Here is a 20,087-nt window from a genome sequence, read left to right on the forward strand (position 1 = left end):
AGTTTCACAACATCTTTCTGATAGGAAGGAGACCAGAATCGCACACAATATTTCACAAGTGGTCGAATGTTGGAGGCATGATCTTGGACCTATCCAATCTTTTGATATTTACCTGAGTGCACATGCAGAAACATCTCTCTCTATAATACCATTGTTTATGCATTTTTCTTTTAAATACTGTATCCTCTTCCTGATATCCAGAATCAACTCTCCCACATTATGGAAATTCATCTGGTTTATGAATGTTATTTAATGGAACATCTGCAAAAATTGCAGTAAAATCGGCAATCATAAAGGATGACATCAAAGATGGTAATTGAGCCAGGTTCTGCTAATAGTTCTCAGAAAATGTCATTCAGACGTCTATCAAATCTTCATAATATTTATCGAGCAATAGTCTTATCGAAAGCTTACAGTAAAGTTATTGGATTCTGCATGCGCTGGTAGTTCTGGCACCATGAAGCATTTGAGGCAAAGATTGACAGAGATCCACCTCCAACTACATCCAATATAACTCTTGCCAATTGTTTTATTCTGGAGAGTAATAGTGTGGGCATCCTGTGTCCAGCAGAATTAAGCAGGGTAATTTGTCGGAGTTTAGTGTAGTTTTAGCACCTAATCAGCCATTTGGGTGTCAGTGCTTGTGTTAATGCTGCTTTTAAATGTGCACAGCTAAACAAGGCCATCAAAGTAATTGCGGCCTTCAATGTTTCCACTCAGTGCATCCTTTCTGGGTAGGATAACCCAACTTAGGCAAATTAACACAGCTCTCTATCTCTTCATCTGAATGCAGCATTGTCCCTGAACACCAACAGCGAGGATGGTTAATAACACCATTCTGAAACAAGCATATACCGAGGACTTGTACAAGGAAAGCTATGCTGGAGGAGCAAGGCGAGAGGCAGCAGAAGCATTCACAGTCACAGCTATCAGTGTCACCCAGATTACCATTGGTCAACACGTCCTTACCTTCCATTATTGGCCATTGCAGCACCATCTTGGCCACAATTCTGACATTCTATAACAAGTTGATATGACAACATTTCTCATGTCTCATACAAGAGTAGACATTTTATAGCCTCTTGTGAACTGGAATGGAGGAGCAGGGGTTATCAAATCGAAATCAAGCCAGCAGCACCATTCCGAGCACATACCCAACCACACTGCAGTGGTGGTGTTGCTATTACTCAGTCTGAAGTCTTTTGGATGACACTCAATGGCCTTCTCCAATTGCGTTTGGGATTTTACCCAAAGTGAAGGAGCTTGGCAGAAGTGATCAACCTATTAGGTGAAACCTTGAAGAAGGGTGCCTCCTTTTTTGGGTTCCCTCAGTCAACTGAAGCCCCCAACGCCCCCCCCCCCAGGCTCCACTTCCCCAGCACTCCTTCCCCACCCCCACTCAATCAAGTTACCAGCATCCATGTTTCCCCTTACCCATCTGCCATCCATGTCAACTCTCTCTCCAACCTCTTGGCAATGATTGCAGTATTCAAACTTACCCATGACAGGCTCCACCACTGAGAATGTTTCTCAGGAAGTGACTGCAACTCCACCAGTGGCCATGTCTCCTGGTGGCTGCAATACCAAAGAAGTACCTCGTAGAGGTGGAACTTCCGCCTTAATGGTGACTGAAGTCCTACTTCAAGTCAGTTAGCAGACTAATGATAGATACGATGATGTGAGATGGTCAAACAAGGGCAGGCTTGCCCCCAACTTCCACAGTTGGGATCACACACATGGACCAATGCATAAATTTCAGCCCTTGGTGTTTAGTCCATTAAACATAACTTAATGGCTGGCTACTGCTGCTGTCTGTGACTGAAACAATGTGCAAATCTACATTTATTCAATATTTTGTATAATTTTGTTTACATTCTTATATTATTGCTGAAATAGACTATGCTGTAACATGTTATGAATTAGTCATTGTATTTGCAACTTGTAAACCCTAGATTCCAGAAAATCATTTCTTGGCAAATTGTTTATAGGGATTGTACCTATCATGACCCATTATATAATGCACTAGAAAATATAACTACTGGTGTTCCAAATTGTACTGGGTTGTTGCCAGTATTCCTAATCAGTTCAAAACCAATCAGGACATCCTCCATAACTGGGAGAAATTGAGGACTGCAGATGCTGGAGATCAGAGTCGAGAATGTGGTGCTGGAAAAGCACAGCAGGTCAGGTAGCATCCTCCTGTGCTTTTCCAGCACCAAACTCTTGACATCCTCCATAGCTGCACAATTTGATCTTCTTGCAGGGAGTATTTGACATTAGCAGAATTATGTTTAACATCTCCAATAGTGGAGCAAACCCTCAGTATTACACAGGAATGTCAGCCTTGAATTTTGTGCTCAAATTCTGGACTAGGCCCCACACTCAGAAACGTCTGATTAAGGGACAACAGTGGCACCAACTAAGCCACAGGCAACACAATGCAGTTGACATTAATGGTGCACTGAGAGAATTTCCTCTTCACAGATAATAAGAAAACAACCTAGGACTGCTTCAATAATGTGGAAAGCACTGATTTATTTCCACCCTGTGTTCCTGTTTACCAATATCACAAAAAATGTGGCTTGCTTAGTCAGCTGAAGGCATTTTAAAACTGGATTCACCTTAACAGACTGACATGATGCCCAAATGCTAATCTCAGAATCACAGCATTGTTCAGGTGCAGAAAGAGGCCATTTAGCCCACTGTGCCTGTACCATCTCATTAAAGGAGCATTGTTACCACTTGTCAATCTACTGCTTTCCCTCCATACCCTGCTCATTATTTTCGTTGAAATAATCATCCAATGTCCCTTGAACGCCCCAATTGTATTTACCTCCAATATAATTCCAGTTTATGCATTCCATATCTTAAAATCTCACCATCTGCTATGATGGGGCTTGTATCCATTACCCCAGAACATTAATTTGTGGTGTTCAAAATTCTGAGTCTTTTTAGTCTGAGAATACTGCATTTTCCCTCAGCTGATAAACTCTACACCCCTATTACCTGCTACATACAAGTTTAAACAAGTGCCAGCAGCTGCTCAGAATCTTTGAAATCATATGGTGGTGCTGATGGCTTGCTTAACGATGGAGCAGGATCACAGTTCAGGACTGATCCTGGTCACATCCAAAGCTACATGCATGTTCCCACGGCAGTCACTGAAAGGTTGGTCAGTAAAAAAAGAAGACCGGTTGATTCATAGCTCAGTAACTGAGGTCCTGCTGAGATGAGCTAACTAAGCAAGGGCAGGGATCAAATCTGGTTACTTATTAGCACAGCTTGAGAAATTCATTCATGCGGCATTTTGCGTTGCTATTCTGTTGATGATATATCTTGACTGAAGTTGGGGATTCCCTGAATAAGTATGCATTAATTAGGCAGTAATCTACCAAAGGATTAAGGTTTGGCAGAGGGCAAACCATGATTATTTACTGTTGATGTTTCGTGGAAAGAAAAATGACACAATTCTAGTTTACTCAGCGACATTTTTATGGAACAGCACAGAACAGATGGAAGCTATTTGGCTCACAGCATTCTAGTTAGCTTTTGATAGAGGTAAACAATTAATCCTACACCGATGTGAAAGGAGTGGTCAAGGTGAGGACCAAGAGACAGGCAGTCAGCATCACTGAGAGGAGCGGGTGGGGTGAGGACCAAGAGACAGGCAGTCAGCATCACTGAGAGGAGCGGGTGGGGTGAGGACCAAGAGACAGGCAGTCAGCATCACTGAGAGGAGCGGGTGGGGTGAGGACCAAGAGACAGACAGTCAGCATCACTGAGAGGAGTGGGTGGGGTGAGGACCAAGAGACAGGCAGTCAGCATCACTAAGAGGAGCGGGTGGGGTGAGGACCCAGAGACAGGCAGTCAGCATGACTGAGAGGAGCGGGTGGGGTGAGGACCCAGAGACAGACAGTCAGCATCACTGAGAGGAGCGGGTGGGGTGAGGACCAAGAGACAGGCAGTCAGCATCACTGAGAGGAGTGGGTGGGGTGAGGACCAAGAGACAGGCAGTCAGCATCACTGAGAGGAGCGGGTGGGGTGAGGACCCAGAGACAGACAGTCAGCATCACTGAGAGGAGTGGGTGGGGTGAGGACCCAGAGACAGGCAGTCAGCATCACTGAGAACAGCATGGAATGAGCAAAATGAATCTAAGGGTGAACAATGGCAGTGGACCATTCCAAAAAAACGCCTCAGGTTTGAGCCCAGATTAAAGTCAATTGCAGCAGCAGCTAAACCGAGCAGGAACCCAGCCAGTGCTTGAAATGGCCTGGTGTAACTAAGCTAATCGGCATGTTTTGGGCAATTTTTTTCTTCACTTTGAAGTAGTATTAAGGAGAGGTGGCAGCTTTGACTTCTTCTTTTAAAAAGGAAGCTTAAATAATTTTCTACTTGTCTTAAAGTTCATGTGGGGGTATGAAGAAGAGGCACATTAGTCTCAAACCATTAACTCTGCTTCTCTCTCCACCAATGCTGCCAGACCTGCTGAGCTTCTTCAGCACTTTCTGTTTATATTTCAGAGTTGCAGCATCCCCACTACATTGTTTTTATTTGAGGTGGATCTTGAGGAGAGATTGCAAGAAAAATGATAACGTCTCATATTGAGGAACTTGCAAATGATTTGTCAGGGGAGGGAGCTGACTGGTACTGGCTACCCATTGGCAGCAGTGGGTAACCACTTAGTAGCAATTAAGTAACTAACTGTGACAAATTGATATCGTTTTCAGGATCTTCTTGATGGTGAATAATACCCTCCATAGAAGTCAAAGGTTGATTAGTGCCTGATGGCAGGCAATACTTCCTGGTAGCAGAAAAGTGTACCCATGATTTCTTCTTTAAACCTCACCCATATTAAATAATCTCGAAACCTGAGAATTGTCTTAGTCCAAAAGGTTCTGCCCTGGGATTACCCAGGACAACAAAAGGATCCTGGAGTTCCCGTATGGCACAAGAATTGCAGGCAACAGCTGTACTGTCATTTTGTTTGTCGTGTTTTCTGTGTAGTTAGCTTGTTTAATATTTTTAGTTTAGTATTGTCTTACTTCCATTGATGTTTTCTTTATGCATGTCAGATTTTTAAAATGAAATTTGGATCCCTGAGAAGTTGATATCCTCTACTGAATGAAATTGAACTTGATCTACTTTGATCTAAGTAATTATTCTAACTATTGGTGGATTGACAATTTTACAAGGGGTATGGGGAGAAAGTACTGAGATAAAAGATTAGCCATGATCATATTGAATGGTGGAACAGCTCAAAGGGACAAATGACCTACTCCTGCTTCTTGATGCTATGGTTCTATGTTTCAATCTAGTCACTCCTTGCTATAACTTACTTAGCCAATCCTTTCCTTTCTGGTCTACATAGAATTCCCATGCACCAAATTGCTACTTTTACAGAATTCCCATTGTTTAATTCTGTTTAACAGGTTCACAATGTTTAACACTGTGCTTTTTCCAATAGCTTTCTAATACATGCCCTTTAGAAACACACTAGTTAGAACTGGTCAGCTGGTTTGCATGCACAGTAACTAATAATCAGGCCTTGATTTTCACAATGGCAGAGAATGGCAGGAGAGGCCAAAGCCTGGAACTCCTGCCCCAAACACAGTTCCCACCAGGGCAAGGGGTGGGGACAGATCACAATATGCATGTTGTATTTCGCGGAGGCAGCTGCTCATAGCAATCACACTTATGTCTGGTTTTGGTGACGTAGGTGTGTGACACATGAGGTGCACAGTTGAGACTTGGTATGAGTATATCTAAACTTTGTGGATTTGTTTGGATAGCCAGGGTGACGTTTTGGAGTGGTTCACGAACCCCTTTTGGTACAGGCCCGAAAATTGCATTAACTGCCACAGAAATAGCAAGTATGCTATCATCGCTAAGTATATTTAACCCAACAGAGTAGGAAGCTGTATTTCATAGGGCTGTTTCTCTTGCCCCTTCTACTTTATGCAGTTTGGTGTCAGGATGAACTGTGGCTGAGAAGGACACATTGCACTTTGTGCCAAGAAAGATACAAGCTGGTCACTTAGAAGCCAATCTACATTGTAAATGTACCAGAATACATTTCAAATATATCATATTTGAAGTGTAACATTTTCAAGTTATGAAGCTAGTGTAAAGGTTCTGCTTTACTTGTAGACATTTATCAGAAATAGGTCTTTGGTTAAGTATTATCTCTCTTGCTCCTGTGGCAGACTTTTCCAATTTCTGTTTCAAATGTATTTCAATTTTGAATTTGGATATCTATTTACGAGAGGGTCTTTTTAATAGTTCTCAAATGATTTCACTCCATTGTTTTAGGTTTCTCAGGTAACAGTAAATAATGAATGTCACAAGTCACTGGGAATGTATCTTTTAGTGTATGTTTGATCACAAATTTCTGCTATCGCTTTTAATTCAGTTTTTCCAAGGCTTTATGGATGTTTAGGTGTTACTTCATCTATGTCTGGAGCTTTTCCTGTGCTCATCAGTTTCAAAACGTAGAGTCATAGATACATAGAGATGTACAGCACAGAAACAGACCCTTCAGTCCAACCCATCCATGCCAATCTAGTTCCACCTGCCAGCACCTGGCCCATATCTGTCCAAACCTTTCCTATTCATATACCCACCCAGATGCCTATTAAACGTTGCAATTGCATGCCTCCAGCACTTCCTCTGGCAGCTCATTCCATACACATACCACTCACTGTGTGAAAAAGTTGCCCCTTAGGTCTCTTTTATATCTTTCCCCTCTCACCCTAAACCTATGTCCTCTAGTTCTGGACTCCCCAACCCCAGGGAAAAGACTTTGTCTATTTATCCTATCCATGCCCCTCATGATTTTATAATGCTCTATAAGATCACCCCTCTGCCTTTGACACTCCAGGAAAAACAGTCCCAGCCTGTTCAGCCTCTTCCTGTAGCTCAGATCCTCCAACCCAGCCAACCCAGGTAAATCTTTTCTGAACCCTTTTAAGTTTCACAACATCTTTCCGATAGGAAGGAGACCAGAATTGCATGCAATATTCCAACTGTGGCCTTACCAATGGCCTTACCAATGACCTCCCAACTCTTTTACTCAATATTCTGACCAATAAAGGAAAGCATACCAAATGCCTTCTTCACTATCCTATCTACCTGTGACTCCACTTTTAAGGAGCTATGAACCTGCACTCCAAGGTCTCTTTGTTTAGCAACACTCCCTAGGACCTTACCATTAAGTGTATAAGTCCTGCTAAGATTTGCTTTCCCAAAATGCAGCACCTCGCATTTATCGGAATTAAACTCCATCTGCCACTTCTCAGCCCATTGGCCCATTTGGTCCAGATCCTGTTGTAATCTGAGGTAACCCTCTTCGCTGTCCACTACACCTCCAATTTTGGTACCATCTGCAAACTTACTAACGATACTTCTTATGCTCACATCCAAATCATTTATATAAATGATGAAAAGTAGTAGACCCAGCACGGGTCCTTTTGGCACTCCACTGGTCACAGGCCTCCAGTCTGCAAAACAACCCTCCACCACCACCCTCTGTCTTCTATCTTTGAGCCAGTTCTGTCTGCAAATGGCTAGTTCTCCCTGCATTCTGTGAAATCTAACCTTGCTAGCCAGTCTCCAATGGGGTTCTTTGCCTTTGATATAATATGTCAGCAATTGTTTCCCTCCATCCATGTTTACTTATCTTCTGTCAATGCTTTTCTACAGCATCGTTTTTAATCAATATTTTGAGATCTTTAGCATTTATGCACCCACTTTCTCTTGTTATCTCTTTCATTTCATCTGTCAAAGATTTTTGATACATAAGTCTCACTGTGATTTATTTCCAGCTCCAATACTTCAACACAAATCTCATTATGCTAGTTCCCTTTAGCCTCCCTAAATGCATGCTTTGTTTTTATTTCAGTTACATCATACTCAGGTGTACTTCTTTTCTTCTTTTCATCATCATTGTTAGTAGACCAGCTGTCCTCCACTCTTTTTCCTTTCTGATGTAGTAATATTTTCTTTGCAGTACATTAAATACCAACATTAATGTTTTTCCATTTGCTTTCTACTCCTTGATTTCTGACTTCTCCTATTTCTGATTCCTTAATTCTGAGACATTCAAATTTGTTTTTTTTAAGAGTGCTTACCTCTCTGATGCTCCCATTTTCCAATATGTCACATTCTAAATGCTTGGACATCTTTTGCTTTTGTTTGATATTTTCAGTTTCAACTTAAGTTTTGCCATAGTGGGCAATGTCTTGAATGGATATCTATGCTAACTAATATAACCAAATCTTTTCCACCTCTGAGGTTGGCTATAACAGGGTAACTTATTGAAGGAATTTTAAATTCACTAAAGCTAATTGAAGAAATAAGACAGACAGATCTTGAGTTAACGTACATTACTTTGTTAACAAACGTAAATTACTCATTTTATTTTAAAGTTCATTCATAAATCATCACACACACACATTTTGAAGTTTCCATGCTGTTGTCCTGATGTAAACTGGTTGTTCCTCTGGAGACAGTGCTTTTTAAACAGCAATGCGTCTTTTTTCCCAGAATACATACTATGGCATTTGAAGTTCCTCTTTTAATTTTAGAATTCTTCCTCTCTGCGCTATATTCTAACTTGTAAAAGAAATAAGGTCCCTGATTTAAGGGAAAAACAGGAGAGAACTCCTTTTACTTTTCCAACCATATTAATGATGGTTTCTCAATACTAAAGCTATCAAGATGTTATTGGAACCAATAAGGGAGCCATTAGCACTCCTTTTCTGTATAATAGATTTTGGTAGATTTCCTTTGTCCCTGGCACTTCCTGTCACCTAAGCGTATTTTGCTTTTTGTTCTAAGTATTCTTTTTCCCTGCAAGCCCAAAAAGTGGAAAGTGGGAAAATGTGCAGGGTATTGCCCAGGCATATTCCTTGCTAATTCAATTTTGGAATTTTTGAGAGGCCTGGCCACTTCTGTAGGTCAGGTGAGTTTTACAACCATTGTAAATCACAGTGATTATTCAAAGTTTCCCTTGAAATGAAGCGACACCTATATGGAAGTAAAGGTTAAGAGTCCACATCTTAGAATTTTCTGACACTGGATATATATACTTTTAATATTAATAGTGTTTTTGAAACATTATTTCAGCATCCCATAATTGATTTGATTTCTATGGTTGTGGCCTGACTTTTTCCACACGTACAATCACTTTTTGATTGCTTAAAGGTGTTTGCCACCATAGAATCATTTTCTTGAGAAAATCATATCCATTTCTCTCTCTACTTTCATTTCTCAAAGTAAGGCTGTATTGACTGATACTCATTTTTGATTTCCTTCACCAATTTTAAAGAACATCAGGTTAGTTGAAGGCTAACCAGGTAGGTTTTAAGTCAAGAGAGGAGTGCGACAAGACTGTGTACCTTTGTTAGGATCGTGCAGTCGCTACAGAGAACAAATATTCTGAGAATTAGATGTACTTCCATTAGTTCCATGTGTAAACATTAGGAGCAAGAACACAACAAACTTGCAATATGCTGACAATGCAGCACTATTTGCAGTATCAAACATCCTAAAAAACATTGTAAATCAGGTAAGGTCTCAAAATTTAGAATGTGCATTGAGTATGAATAGGAGAAAGTAAGGACTGCAGATGCTGGAGGTCAGAGCTGAAAATGTGTTGCTGGAAAAGCGCAGCAGGTCAGGCAGCATCCAAGGAGCAGGAGAATCGACATTTCGGGCATGAGCCCTTCTTCAGGAATCATTGAGTATGAATACTAAAGAACTGGAAATCATATGTTATAAGAAACTAGAACAAGTAAGTAAGTTAATTTATTTAGGACAAATGATCACATCAGATGTCAGATGTGATACAGAATTTAGAAGATTGATATGTATGGCCAGAAGTGATTTATAGATGATGTTAATAAGGCTTTTAACCCAAACTTGTAATAAAGAAAAACCTCATAAGATATTACGTTATATCCAGTCTCCAGTAGGGCTCAGTAGCCTGTCAATTGGTAAAGATAATTGGAAGAAAATAGAGGCCTTTGAAATTAGATGCTAAGATGTTTAGCTGAAAATGTGTTGCTGGAAAAGCGCAGCAGGTCAGGCAGCATCCAAGGAGAAGGAGAATCGATGTTTCGGGCATGAGCCCTTCTTCGGGCATGAGCCCTGCTAAGATGTTTAGTAAAAGTTTCGAATACAACCATAAGACAAATGAAGAAGTATCTAAAATTGCATGAATAAAAAGAACTTTAGAAGTGATGACTGTAAAAGAAAATGTCAGTATTTCAGCCACTTGATCATAGCTGAAAAGCTACAAACATCTCCCTTAGGGAGCAAAAGGCAGCCAAAAGAAGGATCAACCTAGGTATAGCTGGATGATGGATGTCACAGAATGGTTACAGATGTGAGGGTTACATAAGGCTGACGAGCATGGCATACATTGACAGCAAAACTTCTGGCATAGATACAATCAGCAACAATATTCAAGTTAAAAAGGAAAAGGTCAAGTTTCACAAAATGTTGCTATACATCAAAAAAAATTCCCTATTTACTTTACTTTTCTTATAGTGTTCGCAAATAGGAAAGAATGTTGAGAAATTAAATATAAATACGTTTATCTGGATATGGTTATTTAAACAAGCTGTCATTAGAACATTTTTATATCAGAATTATTGAATCACACAAAAACTAGCATTCTGACTATTGAGTTATTCCTCAGTCAATAATCCAAAGACTAGATATGCATTTGAAAGTTACAAATCAAGTTGTCAAAGTCTGATCCCATAGGGACAGCAGAAGTCTCAGCTTATGGCTATTTATTTGGTGACCTTTTTAAGTAACAGCTTATTCATCATTCTGTAAGACATAAATACGAAGCAACTTGTCGACTAAGGAAATAGAAGAAGCTTTTGACATTCTGCAACAGGTGTATTAATGCATCAATCTTTCATATTATACTGGTGTAGAAATAGTAGCTAATCCAAGATACTCTCCATTAAACCACACAAGAAGAAAATTATACAAACATTATACGTGTGTCACCATTGCTTTTCTCTTTGATTCGTTTGTGGGCAGGAGAAATATCTGTAATTTGATTTTACATTTTATCTCAGCAATCAATGAAAATAATTAAGTATTTCAGATTTAAAATAATGTTGAGCAATGTTCATTTCAAAAATCTAAAAGTGTGTATTTAAATTATTTCATTGCTGTGTTAACTGAATGATGAATCCACAATTAGGATCATGTCTTTATAAAAGTGTCAGAGGTATTTTGAACAAGTACTTTCAGTCCATAAGCAATAGCATTGCTCACAATAACATACAAACTTATATTTCTCAGTTCTTATTTTATTTTAAAACTTTGCCCCTTTGCTCACAATAACATACAAACTTACATTTCTCAGTTCTTATTTTATTTTGCCCTGCTAAATTATTTCTTCTTTTCTGAAAGCACTGATCCCTATTGTAACCTGGTTCTGCACAGCCCTGACTAAAATCAGCAATGACTGTCTATCAGATGTACCCTTTCCGATCTGTAAGGAGGATTTCCACTTCAGACATTGAGCTACTAAATTCTCTATTGTCAGCTTAGTGGCAATGGTGAGCCTGAATGAAATCACTTCACTGTAATTGCTTCCGTGCTAACAAGCCCTGGTCTTGTTAGTAAATCATCTGTAACCTTTTCTATGACAAGTCACTTTGTATTCTCTATCCAGTGCTTCCTTGGTCTTCTTTGACTTCTTGGTATACACATCCTTGTATTCCAGCTGTTGCTATTCTGAAAACATGGGCAAACTATCACAGCCATCTCTTCTAGAGCTTTTGTATAAGTTTTTTTTATTCAACCAGTGTTATTTGTTTGAAGAGGTTCATAATTTGCTAAGAGCTTGACCATTATTCATTGTGATTAATCAATATGACTAATATGCCAAATGAGACAAAATCCTAAAGTGTTGCAATTGGAAACACAAGTGGCAACTGGGAAAGTGGCCAAACAGAACCTACTGCAAGTAAATTGTGTCTTCTGCATATGATTGTTTATCTCTTAGTGACATTGTGGTAGAGCTTCCAAACTGTGTTTGGTGCAATCTGATTTAAATTGACTAAACCAATACAAAATTGGGAAATGTTAAAGGTAATTTGCATCAAACATAAATTGACTTTCTGCAATTTTACCCATTATTTTAAAAAAATAGTTTCACCAAAATATGACTGCCTACAAAATTAGCCAAAATCAAATGATGAAGATGGCATTCTTTTTGCTAATCGCGCTGTTTGCAGAGTGCACTGAAATAGCAATGAGAGCTGTACCCCAACATCACACCGAGGAAGTTGGTCATGCCAGCAGTTGATCTTTACAATGCACAATTTATATTCAAATCTCCAAATGATGCATTCTAATCCTTGTCTCGATTGGTGTGTTAGTTCTACACTGAGTGGCTAATAGGTATTGATAGAACTCATGGTGAATTCTAAACCTCTGAAACTGAATATAAGAAATGATGTTTAGATTAAAAAAAACATAGCTTATACAAAAGATATAAGGGCTCTTTTGTGGCTGGTAATCCTAACCCTAACCCTAACCCTACCTCTACACCAGGAAGACTAGGTTCAAGTCCCACCTGCTCCAGAGGCAAGTCACAACATCTCAGAATAGGTTGATTATAAGAAAATACGGAAAATCTAGATAAGATGACTATGGTAATTTGGACTTACTTCGGACAGCATCGTGGCTCAGTGGTTAGCATTGCTATCTCAGAGTGCTAAGGACCTGGGTTTGATTCTAGCCTCTGTGCAAACTCCACACAATTGCCTTTCTCCCTATGTCTGCATGGGTTTCTTCCAGGTGTTCCAGTTTTGTCCATAGTCCAAAGATGTGCAGGTTAGCTGGACTGGCCATGCTAAATTTCCCATAATGTCCAGGCATGTGCAGACTAAGTGGATTAGCAATGGGAAATGCAGGGTTATAAGCGTTGGGAGGGGTCAGGGTTAGATACACTTTGGAGGGTCAGTGTAGACTCAATGGGCCAAATGACCTGCTTCCACACTGTAGGGATTCTATGATTAAGAAAAGAAGCAGAATTTTAGGCATATTTTAAAAGATTTTGCAAATTAAAAATATCTTCACTAACAAACTAATTAGTATAACAAGTAAATTTTCTGGTAGGTTTTAAAGTAATTGATTTAAAATAGTTTAATCACAAAAGGAGTGCTGGGGGCAAATAGGAATACTTAACAGTTGCAATAAACAAAATCTTAGCTGTGCCAGCTTATATTAATAGAACTGTGCCAGGTTATAACCCTTAAACTTTTTCACCGAATATCACTTTTTAATACTAAAGGAAAAATGGTAATGCTTATAACAATAGCCAGTTGTGCTGATTTATGAAATATTTTATCTTTGTGATTGTGTACATACATTATGACAAACATCTGAAGAGTAATCTAACCATACAGTTTACATTCAGTTCTCATATTGTGCCCAAAGCAGAAACTCATTGCTTGTTACTGTTTAAGCTTACACCATACACCTCATTCAGGAGCATCAATTATTTTATAGGAATGGCATTCAGTTCGTCTAGTAGGAAATTATTTTGCCTATATATTATGTACAAAGAAATTGTGCATGTGTTCTTTACTGTTTTTGTAATTTACATCTAAGTAGTGAATCTTCATCAGACAACGTTGTTGGCAGGAATGAGATCATGAGAAATCAGGTATACACAACCAATGTTTTTATTCTGTAAAATTAACCGACAAAAAAGATCAAGGATTGTGCATCTGTGATTTCTTGAGATGCATTTGCTACTGGCTTTGGTTTTTTTTGGGAACACTCTCAAATATAAATTATATTAATTGTTTATTTATTTATAGCATATTCAAACATAAAATGTAATTCTTTTTGTTACTAAATTTTATTTAAAAATTTAGTAAAATGTAACCAAATATCTGATCATTATTAAACCTTTAACCCTACATCCAGAATGAATGTAATTTCTAACATTGAACATCCACTATATCTCGAATTCTGAGGGATTCTTACAATTAGTTGGCATAACTTCACTGAGGGTGAAAGTGAGGACTGCAGATGCTGGAGATCAGAGTCAAGATTAGAGTGGTGCTGGAAAAGCACAGCAGCTCAGGCAGCATCCGTGGAGCAGGAAAAATGATGTTTCGGGCAAAAGCTGATCATCAGAAATGAGGGAAACAGCCTCTGGGATGGAGAGATAAATGGGAGGGGGTTGGGGATGGGGAGGAGATAGCCAAGAGTACAATAGGTGGATGGAAGTGGGGGTGAAGGTGATAGGTCAGAGAGGAGGGTGGAGCAGATAGATGGGAAGGAAGATTGGCAGGTGGGACAGGTCATGAGGATGGTGCTGAGATGACAGGTTGGAACTGGGTAAAGGTGGGGGGAGGGGAAATGAGGAAACTGGTGAAGTCCACCAGTATTGAGAAGTTCCATTGATTTCTTCATGAAAATAAGATGATCGATCAGAAAAGTACCTGAGGAAATTCCCAACATTTATACTTGGTATTTGGTTACTTTTCTGATTAATAGAGGAGCATAAGAAATAGGAGTAGAAACAAGTCATTTGTCCCCTCTTGCCTGCTCCACCATTTAATAAAATCGTGGCAGATCCCTGATCGTGATTTTGTCTTTCCATTTGATCTCCATATCTCTTGATTCCCTTAGAGTATAAAGATTGATTTCAGTCAGAGGAAGATCACTTGGTTGATTCCAGAATTGAGAGGGTTGGTTTATGAGGAGAGATTGAGAAGACTGGGACTCTAATCATTGGAATTGAGAAGAATGAGGAGGATCTGATTGAATCATGTAAAATTATGAAGGGAATAGATAAGATAGAAGCAGGGAGGTTGTTTCAACCAGCAAGTGAAACTAGATTTGGGGACACTGCCTCAAAGTAAGGGGGAGCAGATTTAGGACTGAGATGAGGAAGAATTTTTTCACACAAAAGGGTTGTGAATCTGTGCAATTCCTGGCCCAGTGAAGCAGTTGAGGATATCTCATTGAATGTTTTTAAGGCAAAAATAGGTTTTTGAACAGTCCAGGTATTAAGGATTATGGTGAACGGCAGGCAAGTAAAGTTGAGTCCACAAAAGGATCAGCCATGATCTTATTGAATGTCTGAGCAGGCTCGATGGGCCGGATGGCCTACTCCTGCTCCTTGTACTTATGTTCTTATATTCCAAACCATATTCTGCTAATTTGATTTGTTTAGTATATGTGAAGATTTCAGTTCTACTTAATTATTATGTTACATTTGTTACAAATCCATTTTATTTCTTGATTAATATCATATAATATTAACATCCAACAGTATCACTATTGTCAAGTGACTTAAAAACTCAACCTGCTAGAGTTTGTGCTTGCTGTTTTTCATCTCTCGGGATAGTAATACTACTTCCTGATTTTATGAACAATGCTTCTTTCTCAGTACTGCCTATGGCATCCTTTTACTATTATGGCTACCTTTGCCAATCTTTGTCATTTTGTCTCTCTTTTTAAAATGTCAGGTGCTTTGGAATTTTTCTGAACTTGATAATATCCAGGTTTGGGCTGAAAGATGGCCCAAGTATTATTCATGTCACACGAATGTCAATAAACATCTCTAACAAGGTAGAATCTAACCATTGTCCCTTGACGTTTAATGTCCCTCACAATTAACATCCTGGGGGTTACCAATGCTCAGAAAGTGAATCAGACATATAAGCAGATTGGCTACAAGAGCCCGGTCAAAGGCTGGGAATATTAGTGTGAGTAATTCACCTCTAATCGCTGAGTATATTTAGGGCATTTTTAACCTACTCGTCAGGTTGATAAATTAATTTATTTCAACATTGTAGATCAGCTTAATTATTTATAATAAGTCTTTTCAAAAAAGTGTGGGAAAGTAAAGAGAAAAATCTGTGTAGTTTATGAAGCATGATCAGCAGTGCCTTCAGATGAAGGTCTTCAGATCTGAGTGACCTCCGTGATCTGGCAGTAGCGTGAAGACATATTTCTTTCTCTCTGACAGTAGAAATGTCACTGGGACTGATGATCACAGCAGATGTCCAGACTAATGCCATGTTGGATAATGCAGAGCAGGCAGTTTATTTTACATTGGGAATTTCTGGCTTGCAGTTTAGAAATACCTGACAACTACACTATGTTAGCTCATGTAATCCTTCAGGATTTTCTAACAAAACATATCTATTTGTTATCAAAGTGAATCATATTTTTCTGAGAAGGAATGTGGTCGGAATTTGCAAGAATTTACAAAAAGGAAAAGCATTGCAATAAACATGCAATTTCATCGTTCCTTTAACTTATAGTTCCTTCAGTTTAAGAGATTCTGCTTCTGTCATTTTTGAAGGAAAACACTGAAGGTCATATTAAAGAGCTAATTTTAATTTATTCATGTGCTCCTTTGTGCAACTTCATGTTTACAGTCAATGCAATAACATATTGGTGAAACTAATTAAAGAGAACAAGCAGTCAACACTAGTGGATGTTGCTCTGACAGGGAAAAAATTCTGAAAATAACTGCTCCATGAATGTAAATTTCCTCACTGATAACTCACTATCCATGGAATCTTAGAATCTTTCAACTAAGAGGGAACTTACTCATGTTAAATGTTAATGCAATGTTAAAATAGTGCTCAAAATGAGATCAGTAGAGAATGCAATCACTTTCAACAGTATTCTTTCAAACAGTTAGTTAATTTGTACAACTGTTCCACTCTTTCCCACAGCTCTAAAAATGCTTTCTTGGCAAGTTTACTTAATTTTGGACAGACATTTATCACTGCATCTTCTTTTATTCATGATCCTAAGTATTTGCTGCATGAAAATTAATTCCCCTCTCTCGTTCTTTTGTCAATTACCTTAAATTTATGTCTTCTAGTTCCTGACACACCAGACAGTGGAAACAACTTCTCCTTGTTTTCCCCAATAAAACCTATAATTTTAGTCAGAATTAAATGTTGAATCTTCCATTCCCTTCTCTGCTCTGAGAAGAACAATCCCAGCTTCTGTGACGTGTACAAAAATGGAAAATGCCGGAAGTACTCACCATGATCTGACAGCATCCAGGAAGAGAGAAACAAAGTTAACATTTTGAGTTGAATATGACTTCTTCGAAATCTTCAGTATTTTGTTTTTATCATAGCTTCTCTCAACTTGCCACAGAACTGTAGTTCTTTAACTCTGGATCAATTCTAGCAAATCTACTCTCTCTAAGGTCTAGACATCTTTCCTGAATTGTGGTGCAATACATTGGCTGACATTTATAAAGCTTTAGCAGAAATTTCCTGCTTCATTTTATATCTGTTTTTGTTATTGCTTTTAAATTTTTATGTGCAAATTTTTGAATCAAGGCAATTTATACTAGCACTGGATCATTAGATGTTACCATTCTGCTGCACCAAAATGCCTCTGGATAATATTAGGTTGAGATTATGAAACCTGTGATATGGAGTATTTGCTGTGGAAACTTTTAGCATGATCAGTCTGGGCTGGGATTGAACACATATTTAAGAGGGGAAAAGCCAAGTTTTAATTCCACAGACAATACAATGAGACACTGGTTAGCTAAGTTAGCTCAATACTTAGCACGTGTAGTGCAACCTCAGGTTTGTTCAGACAATCAAATGTCCGAATTTCGAATTATTCAAACAAGATCTCAAAGTCCCGATGCTTGAGTAAACTGTGTTACTCGAACTTTTGATTGTCTGAACAAAATACTCCCCTCCCATTTCGTTCAGATAATCGAGGTTGTCCTGTAGTTCAAAATAACATCAATGGCACAGGACTGATTCCTTGAACTGAGTGACTTACTAGAGGTCAGTGTTAACCATTTTATTGCAGGACACCAACAGTACAGGTCTGATTTCCATTCCAGCCAATGTAGAATTGGGATCTGCTTCCTGTGAGTAGAATTTAGGGGAGATGGTGGCATACAGTCATAGAGATGTACAGCATGGAAACAGACTCTTCAGTCTAACTCATCCATGCCAACCAGATAGTTTAAATTAATCTAGTTCCATTTGTTGGCATTTGGCCCATATCCCTCTAAAACCTTCCCATTTACGTACCCATCCAGATGCCTTTTAAATATTGGAATTGTACCAGCCTCCACCACTTTCTCTGGCAGCTCATGCCATACATGGACCACTGGCTGCTTGGAAAAGTTGCTCCTTAGGTCACTTTTAAATCTTTCCCCTCTCTCCTTAAACCTATGATGTCCAGTTTTGGGCTCTCCTACCCTAGGGAAAATACCTTGGCTGTTCACCCTATCACTGCAGGAGTAATCCAGAAACCCAAACTAATGCTCTAAACCCAACCATAGCAGGTAGTAGAATTTAAATCCATCCCATTACAGAAAACTAGAATCATGGATGGCTTATTTCTTGCTTATTCTCTTTCTCTCTTTCTTTCTTTTTCTCTGGGCACTGTCTATTTACATCCTGTTCTGATGAAGGACCACTGGACTCATAACATTAATTTCATTTTTTTCTCTACAGATGTGCCAGATCTGTTGAGTTTCTCCAGCACCTCCTGATTTTGTCTCACAATCTATCTTGCATATTTATCTTGAAATGCACACCACCTTCATGAAAATGCTTGTCATGTTCTGCTGTTGTAGTTCAGAGGGCAGAGAAAATCAAGAAGAGTCTGAATTATTATTTGTCATTTTTATGTCTGATTATAATGTCACTCTTAGCTTTGCCTAGAACTGAATTATAAAAAAGGTAGTTATTAAGATAATTCCACTTTAACATGTCACTGTTGTAATACCAAGATAAAATTGCTACATTCCTTCACATGATAATCAATTCTGAATTATTTTAGGTCAAGGTGTGGTTCCAGAACCGGAGGATGAAATGGAAGCGTGTTAAGGGAGGCCAACAAGGAGCTGTCGCAAGGGAAAAAGAACTAGTGAATGTGAAGAAAGGGACGTTACTGCCCTCTGAGCTGTCTGGTATCTCCACATCAGGAGCTCATCACGCTGGAGACATTCTCTCAAATGATGAAAGCCAGGACAGTGATCACAGCACTGAACTGGGCCATTTGTGATGTACAAAGAAAGGGAATGTCTCAACAGATTCTCAGGAAAGAAATGGCATGAGGAGAATGCAAAAAACATTGTCGTAAAGTCTCTGTGTGAATGACTCCTTGTGGACATGATGCAAACATCAGAGCCTCTGAACATTCCATATTTGAAATGACAATTGGACAGTTTGCAAGTTTATGCCTTGACTTCCACTGTAAATAAGAGCAGAAATTGATTCAAAGATACAAAATAAATATCAGCAGAAATTCAACAGAGAATAACAGGGAAGATTTCTTTTGTGTAAATGGTGAAGCAGAATAATAAACCCATTTATGACGAATGACTATTTAATCTTGCCACAGAAGAAATCCTCAGCCAGTAATAGGAAATGTAGCAATTCAATATGATTGAAATGTTAAAATAGTGCTCTAAAAGAGACCAGTAGAGAAAGTAATCACCTTCCCATTATTCTAATTCATAGGTGCAATACATTTAAACATAAAAATAACTCTTCAGACAGCAGCAACACACAAGACATTACTATTACAGAGTTGTCCTGACATGCATTTTAAAACCTAATGAAATTCGCAAATATTCAGTCAGATTAACAACAGCTTCAAACTCCTATAGATTGCTACTCAAGTGGATGAGAGCAACACTATACAGTAACAATAAAGGTTTAATGGTTGTCCTGTCAGTAGTAATTTCATACACATCAGAGTTATTAATTAGAAGTCAACTGAGTGTTGGAAATCTTATCTCCTATGGCTAAATATTATAAGATTCTATCAAGTGAATACAAATTGCATAATTAGTTATTAGCATATTGTTAAACAGTGTAGTAAATATTTCAATTAATGTTCCCTTTTTCATTTTACTAATTCAAACAGACACTCCTATTTCATTCTGTTTGGTCAAATTGGTTTTGCTTCAGTAATTAATCAATCAAACAAATGTGTTCAAAATAAAATGTATGAAGTTGGAAATTTGAATCAAAATCATTAGTGTCATTGTTGAGTCATCAGTCTTAGCTAGTACAATAAAAGC

General features: G+C 38.6%; 1 protein-coding gene across 1 annotated transcript in view; it reads left to right on the forward strand.

Moving 5' to 3' along the window:
* meox2a (mesenchyme homeobox 2a) overlaps positions 1-19,799 on the forward strand; it is a 42,836-nt gene extending 23,037 nt beyond the window's left edge. Inside the window, exon 3 of the mRNA XM_060825436.1 lies at positions 18,839-19,799. Coding sequence (XP_060681419.1) covers positions 18,839-19,063 — 225 coding nt within the window. The 3' untranslated portion in view covers positions 19,064-19,799. The remainder of the gene's footprint in view (positions 1-18,838) is intronic.
* The last annotated feature ends 288 nt before the right edge of the window (positions 19,800-20,087 follow it).

The sequence above is a fragment of the Hemiscyllium ocellatum genome, chromosome 5, assembly GCF_020745735.1.
Source record: "Hemiscyllium ocellatum isolate sHemOce1 chromosome 5, sHemOce1.pat.X.cur, whole genome shotgun sequence".
NCBI classification, from domain to species: Eukaryota; Metazoa; Chordata; class Chondrichthyes; order Orectolobiformes; family Hemiscylliidae; genus Hemiscyllium; species Hemiscyllium ocellatum.